Source organism: Coturnix japonica, chromosome Z (genome assembly GCF_001577835.2).
Source record: "Coturnix japonica isolate 7356 chromosome Z, Coturnix japonica 2.1, whole genome shotgun sequence".
Classification (NCBI taxonomy): domain Eukaryota; kingdom Metazoa; phylum Chordata; class Aves; order Galliformes; family Phasianidae; genus Coturnix; species Coturnix japonica.
In genome coordinates, this window is record NC_029547.1 from 42148826 (window position 1) to 42157296 (window position 8471).

The 8471-nt window shown below is 37.2% G+C and overlaps 1 protein-coding gene across 6 annotated transcripts in view; it reads left to right on the plus strand.

Annotated features, from left to right (window-relative positions):
- Positions 1 to 3037, plus strand: part of PJA2 (praja ring finger ubiquitin ligase 2) — a 37620-nt gene extending 34583 nt beyond the window's left edge. For 5 of the 6 annotated variants that reach the window (XM_015849448.2, XM_015849453.2, XM_015849449.1 and 2 more), the window contains exon 9: positions 384 to 3037. In XM_015849448.2, coding sequence (XP_015704934.1) covers positions 384 to 491 — 108 coding nt within the window. In that variant the 3' untranslated portion in view covers positions 492 to 3037. The remainder of the gene's footprint in view (positions 1 to 383) is intronic. The other variant, XR_004305535.1, reaches the window with a different exon arrangement.
- Positions 3038 to 8471: the final 5434 nt, after the last annotated feature.

An 8471-nucleotide genomic window follows, 5' to 3' on the forward strand; every position in this document is an offset into this window, starting at 1 on the left:
TGTTGCTGAGAACTATGATGAAACATTTCCATTTAGATTTTGGCTTTATTTTTCCTTAAATTGTCAAATATAAACCAGATTCCCACTTCTCTTTGAAGAAGTCCACCTTGCAGGGTTCCTGTTGTATGTACCTGGTGATATATATATGTATATATATACATAATGCGTGTGTGTGAAATGTGTGTATATAGATATATATACCTTTCATCAGAAGTGATATTGTATCTCTTAGCTTCAGTCAGCTGTCCAATCCAATTTGAGTTTGAGACTGTACTGTTTGTCATCAAGATATTAAACATATTGTAAATCGTAAACGTCAGCTGTTCACTAGAATCAAATTCAAACTGTGCAAATGACCTGTTCTTTTTTCTCTTTTTCTGCAGTCAGGAACATGTCCTGTTTGTCGCCATGTGCTTGCTCCCATGCTTCCTGAAGCAGCTGCTGCCACTGCTTCCTTTCTACCTGATGATGATTCTTCATCTTCTGTTTAGGGTGTTACAAGAGCTCCCGGCTAGGGTCTGAAATGAACACTCTACTGCCAAAATAAATGTTAATCCTGCTTAATTACAATGTGAAAGAATGATATGTAAAATACCTTGTATATTATGTTTCAGTTTTAAAAGAAGATGCAAGAATTTTTCAACAGATTAGGTAGGTTTACAATAGTTTCTAGCTTTCAATATGAAAATCTTAAAATGTGCACCCTTTTTTTTTTGTTTTCAGAGTAATACTGCTAGTAACTAGAATGTCTAAAGCTTGTTCTATTTTAAATTTGTCTAAAAAGATAATACAGCACTTTGTGTTTGCATTCTTACAACTGCAGTGCAGTTGCAGCTTACTGAAGTCGTGCTTATAGACTGTCTTACATAACTGAACTATTTGCCAATGAGTAACTGTAATTTTTCTTGTGTTTACATCAGATATAAAGACATTTTGTCATGACAACAGTACAGCTTGCTTTCACCGGAAACAGAACGGAACAGTATCTCAGTTTTATTCCATATTAAACTCCTTCTTGCCATCAGAAGTGCTGTTATGTTACTGTTGTCTGGGCTTTTTTACAAACGCTGTTACCAATTTTAAGTCTAAGTCCTGAATGAACTTGTAGACTGTATGAACTTTGAAACTAAAACATTTGATATTCCGAGTTTCTAAGAAGTTGAATCTGTAAGATCTGGGCAGCTGGTTCTTTCGAGTTCTTTAAATACCGTTCTACTGAATAGGCCTCCTTTACTTTCCTCTCCTTGCACGCACATTCTTCTAGATATATTTATTTTTATATATATATATGTTGGGGAGGGATTGCTTTCCTAATGCAGATATTATTAAAATATTTTTGTTGCAGTGGGTTATGCTACATAGAGGATTTTAAAGGATAAAAGACCGTAATTTCTAAAATGTATTTCTCTAATTAATACTCTGTGTCCCTTAAAAGTTTTCTCTTGTGCTGAAGTTAGTCTTAAAACACAGAATGTTAAGGTTTGGATTTGTTTTTCTATATTAACAGTTGTTAAATCCTACACTGTTGGAGCATGGGGATAATATGCAAGGAACCAAATCCAAGCACTCTTAAAATTACTTGCTTCCAGTTAACTACTAGTTAAGCTCATGGAAAGCCCAGTTTGATAATTGAAAATGAGTGATGATTGGAAAAAAAAAGATTAAATTAGCACTCAGCTACTTAGTGATGGCTGTTGCTGCCATAATAGCCTCATCTTTACAAATACTAATGTTAGTCGAATAGTGGTGTATGTAAGGCAGTAATGCTAGTTTTTGAGAGGCGTACTGAATAGTGTGAGTTACTTTACATTGAACTTTGTGGGCTGCAACAGGACAAAGAATTGCTGGCCATAGAACTAATGCTGAGGTTTTAGATGTTGCATTACTAAACATGAGTACAAGGAAGTAAGAGCGGTAGGGTGTTGGTGAAAAGTGGTGGAAGCGTGGTGAGCACAGCTCTTCATAAGTTTCTTTCTCTGCAGTAGAACTCTATGTTCATCAAAGCTGTCATCAGCAGGATTTTGAAAAATGTGACAAGGAACATACACTACAGGTATACTCACTGGGGCAGTTCCTACTAATCCAAGAAGCATTATGATTTTCCATATCCCATTTATAAATCAGTGCTGGCGAGAATGCCCATTGGTTGCTCCTTTCATGGCAAATGCTACGACAGGTGTTTTAACCAGCCTGTGTTACGTTTCTTTCCTGAACTGCACAGTATGCTGTCCCTCATTTAATCCTTTAAGAACTGTGTTTTGTAAAGAGGATTACTTTAGATTCTGGGGCAAGATTTGGAAGCACTTTTGCTTGTAGCTTTTGATTCCAGATTTAACCAGCAATGTCAAGAGCTAAGACAGAAGTAGCTGTTGGGCTTTTCTTCCTCCTTATATTATTATTCGCTTCAGTTCTGCTTGCTGTTTCTAAACAGCTGATTAACAACTGTCTTAGGAAGAGTGTTGAGGGTTTTTTTCTCACCCCCCCCCAGCTTGAATATTGATGGGTTATTCATAGATCTTTCTTGGTGCCTCAACTGCTAGTTATGATTTACGTATTTTGTTTTGTAAATGAAATTGAGTCAGATTGCTGTGCAGATTCAGTGGTAAAATCAGTTCAAGTTGGCCTGGTCCTTGAAAACACCTTGTAAAATGTAATGTTTTCCTAGAACAATAAGAAGTTAAAGAACAAAAATTTGCTCGAACAGAACATTCTGGGCATTCTCTAGTAAGAACTTTTAGCTAAAAGAAGAAAATATTTTTTTCCACATTAAATAAAAACAAACATTCAATAGCAAGGAAGAGGGAAATTAGCGTGCTACAACTGAGGGTTTGTATCATCTCTTTGTGTACTAGTAAACTGGATGTGTCAAAAGTCCAAAGGAGATCATAAAAGGGGATAGACAAATTACCTACTTTGAATAATGTTTAAGTAATATAGAAGTTCTTGTGAAAAAAAAAAAAGTGTTTCTGGTACACTACATAATGTAAAATGAATGCTATTTAATATGAAATAAAACATTTTCACTGCAAAGTTAAAATCTGAAGTTGTTTTGTTGTTGTTGTTGTTGTTGTTGTTGTTGTTTTAACTCTTTATTTTATGCATTCTTCTTTCATCTGTTGAACCACAACCCACAAAATATGGCTTCTGTTTCCCTCTGTAATGACCCTGCTTTCCTTCTTTTGTTCTGCCAGCTGCTGGAAAGAGGAAAAAGAGGAACACAGGCTTTGGTCTCTAGTTACAAACTCAGGAAGTTCATGGAAGTGAGTGGCCAGGAAGCAGCTCCACATTCCTCTGCAGGGAAAAATTATGAAGGTTGTTCCAACTGATCTCTACCCTGCCTCTTCCCTAATCATGGACAAAGACATGCTGCCTCCTTTTGCCTGTGTTTGAGCATTTGTAGCAGGGCAGATGGATAATCATGAAAACAGTTTTGGGAGAAAATTTACTCCAGGCTTTCAGTGTCGTGTAACAGTAATTGTTTGCTTCCTTCATAAGAAACTCGGTAGATTTTGTGGAAATATGTTGTGGAAATCCATGAAAAAAGGAAATTCAAACTCTAAATATTATATTAAATATTAGACTTAATATTTAGTATCTTTAGTACATTTGTTCCAAAATGAAGGCAAAACCAAACAAAAGTAAGTTTCTTCTTTGTTTGGCTCTTTAACTCCTATTTTAAACTGGTTATGGGTGCTTTTTTCTCAGTGTGTTATAGACCCACTGGCAAATATTAGTGGACAAGGCTCTGTCTTACACAGGAGACAAACTAAACGGTGATTGTTGCCATGTAGCCTTCAGGTGTATAAATCTAACATCAAGGGTTAAAACGGTGTATAGAAGTCCTGAAGTGCCTAAGGTTGTTGCTGGAAGTTCTGCTGCCTTCTCATTTACATCCTGTCCAAGCTAACCAAAACAATATTTGGTACCTGTCAGAACTGATGGAATGTAAGGCTCAGTGTGAGCTCTTCAGCAGGTCCGTTTCCTCACCTACACCATAACAAAATTATTAATGACCAGATGTTTTCCGTGGGTTGGAAGCTAATCATCTGTCAAATTATTTTCGGGGGAGGGAGAGGGAGATATTTTGCTGAGAAAGAAATATATTAGCACAGAGGTAATTTCTATATATACTCCTACATAAGACTTCTAGATTTGCTTTGAAATTGCAAGGACGTTTATCCTAAAAAGGTCTGTTGTGTTTTAGTGAATGAATTTAAGACTGTTGTAAATGACATATTTTAAAGCAGCAGCATCAGTGTTACATTTATTCTTTCATCAAACAAACATACACAGCCATAGGATTCCCTTTTACCTTCTTGTTCTGGTAGAGCTGTCTTGCTTTGACCACATCTGAACTGATACTGTTAATTTAGTTCTTCTTGCTACATATCTTGCTGGGGGAGAAAGAAACCAAGTCAGACAGTTGAGTTTTTCTTTGTCACTTTTATGTGTCCTTCCTGTTTTTTTGTGCTTTTGGGATATTCAGGATGGAAAAGAGAGAGGATAATACATTGTTCTTAGACAGTCCTTTGGTCAATATGGTGTGCATAGACAGTTCAGACCTATTGTCACTCTGGCATATGAGGAGAATAAGCATTTATTCTTCATACACTAACAAGCCAAATCTATTCTTACAGATCTCCGTTTTCCTAAAATTCCACGTAATTGTGATTTTTCTCAGTGTTAAGCCTCTCAGTAGATAAACAATTACCTTGCTCTGAGGCATGTATCATAAGTAATGATAGACAAAACAACTAATGATGATTATTAATGAATAAGTATGAGGGTTTAATGATGTCTTGGGGCCAAAATGCAAAGAACATGATTTTAATTTTTACCAGAGTTACTTTGTGCTCCCAAGGCATAGGAAAAAGCTTCTGAGAGTAAGTGAAGACTTACAGGGTAGTAAAACAGAGTGATAGTGTAAGTGGGATTACAGACCAATGTTTCTTTTAGCAATGTTTAAACCAATGTAAAATACTAAAACAAAAAAGCCCTTTTCTCAGCTGTGAAACCAAACTTGAGGTTGCCAGTCCAAAACCATAGAAAAGATTTCATATTAGTCAGTTACATTATTAGAGTGGGAAGGACTATATCCTCAAAGTAATTCTGTGTCTGATCTTCCAGTTGAAAAGAAGCAAAGCGATTTTAGTTTTCCAACCAAGGTGGTGTTAATTAATAATATCTGGGAGCTGGGGGTTGTTATACCTTTGAGGTATAGCAGGAAATCCTGCAGGAATAAAAATTACAAGATAAAGTACTGCTTTATTGTGTATTGAGTACTGTGACCTCCTAATGTGTGAGATCACCTCTGTCAGCATACAAAAGCCTCGCTGTGAATGCATGGAATTTTCTTACTGAAAACAGAAAAGCCCAAAATGGCTTTCTAGTACAGCTTTAATGTTACAGGGAGATGATGTTATCTGCAGAAATACCGACTCAGATTTTACAACACTGTTTGAATATTTCAGCTTCTTTGCTAGTAGGTGAATCCTTTAAGGCAGTAATTTCTGATCACCCAATCAAGGATGTTCTTGTTAGCAAAGCTGTAAACAGGCTGCTCTTAAAATGTAGCAGTGAAATGCCATGGTGCTTGTTTAGAGCCAGTTCTGTGTATATATTTGCCTTCATCCCTGCTGGCTTATCTGTTGGACCAGGAATGTCACACTAAACTGAGAGAAAAGAAGAAAAAAAAAAAACAAAAACATAGAAATGGGGGTTATAAGGCACACACTAAACTAGGGGCTTTGGAAATCGTACCCCTTCTGGCCACATTTCTTTTCATGCGGCCCAGGATGTGATTGGCTTTCTGGGCTGCAAGGGCTCATTGCAGATAATGTCCAACTTGCTATCTGCCAGTACTTCCATTATTTTCAGCATGGCTGTACTCTACCCTTACACCCCCTCATTAATGAAGGCATTTCTGTGTATCCATAAGTAAGTCAAGCACAAATTATAACACTAAACATCAGGACGTACTGTTTTCAGAATTAAATATTCAAGAAGTACTTTCTTTTTCCAAATAATTATAAGTTCTTTCTCTATATTTTTGAGTTTGTAGTTGGTGTGCTAGTATTTTCAGCAACTCTTCCTTTCTGTTCTTTCTTATGCATGACATTGCACATCCAGGGCAGACCTTTATGCTCCTACTCATCCACCTTCTGCTTTTTGAGGTTATTGTCAGGTTCGTACAGTCTGCTAGCTTGCATTAGCATTCTGTTTGCCTTGTTACTACACAGTTTGTAGCAGGCTAGAGAGCACTAGCTTGTCCCATCCCCTCCAGAGAATCAGAAGAACAGGAGCAATCAGGGAACATACTGCAGTGCAGCTTGTTAGAAGGATTTTGGATGTTTTTTTCCTCGAGGAAAAAAAGAGAAGCATGTCAGTGCTGATCATTTCCAGCTTTCCATAGCTTTTGCTGCATGATTTCAGTGCTCGCAGATGATCGCCTGCATGCTAAAATATAAAACCACGGACCTAAATTCCTATTTGGTATATGAATGAAGGTATATGAATTCTTCATTAACAGAAACAATTAGTCTTTCTATATCAAGCAGGCTAAGTCTTGATGAAGATCTAATACTTCAAAATCCTTGCTGCTCTTTCTTCGTAAAATTCAAATACATTTGCTGTCCTCAAATGAAAAAGGCCATTGCTTTTACAAGGCACAAGTCCTCATTTACAGTAAAACTACTTTCTCTTTTTATTTTGATGTGGTGAACTTGTAGAGCGGGACATCTGCTGAGCCTTTGTCAGTTTCCCTAAATCAGTAACTCTCGTCTCCTCTTCATGTATGAAAAATGGATGTATGAGGCAGTGACTGACACTGCATAATGTCAGAAGATGACTTAGAATGGCAGAATTTGCTGAAAGATGATGTGAAATTTAAGTTTAAAATCTTTAATATGTACTTGTTGCAAGTATGTTCATATATGTGCAAGTATTTGCTTCCTTTTCTGTGCTACTTAGAAAACTAATGAAGGTGTTTGGTACCCGACCGATAGCTTTACAGCCTTTGTTTAAGTTCACTATGGGCATATTATATTTTTAAAATCATGATTGGAATCAGTATTAACTTCTTTTTTTCCCTGAGAATCCATCTAACATGACTGGAAGTGATTTATAGCTAACTTTGGAGAAGCACAAGGAGATTAAAAGCTGTATTTCAGTAACTAAATAAGGAGACTACAGAAGGGAATAAAAAAGCTTGGTAATTTTCCAGCAATTAAAATAACAATGCCTCTACCAGTTCTGTGGCTCATTTAAGGGCAATATTCCCACTGAAATCAATGAATTAAAATCATAAAAAATGTATTTATTTTCTTTTTTAAAGTATCATTACTCGGTGCAGATTTCCAAAATCATTTATTTGCTATTAAATTTGTTACCTGTTTTCTTTAGTCACTCATAAAAATCTGGACAATGGGTTTAAAAACTTTGACTTGGTTGAATGATGAAATACTTGTGCAAAGTGATAGAGAACATGGTGAGAAGTGCTTTCAGCAGGAAAAACAAAAAACAACCAGAACACAATATTTCAGGTCCTATTTCAAACAGACAAAGTTTTGATGGAGACCTGATACTTGTTCAAACTGATGTGGGAATACACATAGGCAAGGTCAGTGCAGTGGGGGTGGATGGGCAATGGCAGATGGAAATGCCCATAAAGGAAACATTTTGCATAAAAATAGTCAGTCTTTGCCTGCCAGCTCTGTCATCAATATGGGACTGCAGCACAGTAGTGACTTCTCTGGGGAGAGGTTGCAGGAGGGATGAGGAGGACGAAGCAGAGGCTTCATGGAGTTTGACAGATAGATTAGCAGATGCATCTTGTTACTTGGGACAGAAGTCTCCAGCGCTGTCCAATGTTGTGCTTTACAGTTTCTTATTGCATTTTGTCTTGTTAAATATTTAATTTCAACAGTCATACTATTTTAAGCCTTACTTTAGTGACACCATTTTAAGGACAGCTGGGACTCTGTCTTTTTCCCCTAGCATACCTCTTTTCTCTGGTATCAGCAGAAAGCAGATGGTTTGTGCACTTAGAATCTCAAAGGTGGCCTTTATGACTACATGTAGCCACCAGAAACTTCATGTACATCACTATGGGGAAGTGTGCCCTTATGGATAATCACAAGGACTGAGAAACTGCTCATTTGCACTGTCCAAACCATGGCACCCATGTGTCTGAGACTCCCTGAACCAGCCTTTATCAGAGGGGATGAGGAGGTTTTTATGGAGCCCATCTAGCCATGCTACAAATGGGGAGAATTCCTACCACTTCAGCTAGAGAGGTCTCTTGTGGGACAGCAGCACCTTGCCTTATTTCTGAATGGCAGCAGGAACGAAGTGCTGAGTCTCATTGTTCAGAAAGAGCCAGCAGTGATTTTGGCGACTTGTAAGTCAAAAAACCTTTATCCTCAAGAGCTCTAAATGTCAGAAAGTTGGGTTTGAGTCAGTGGTATGTGGCA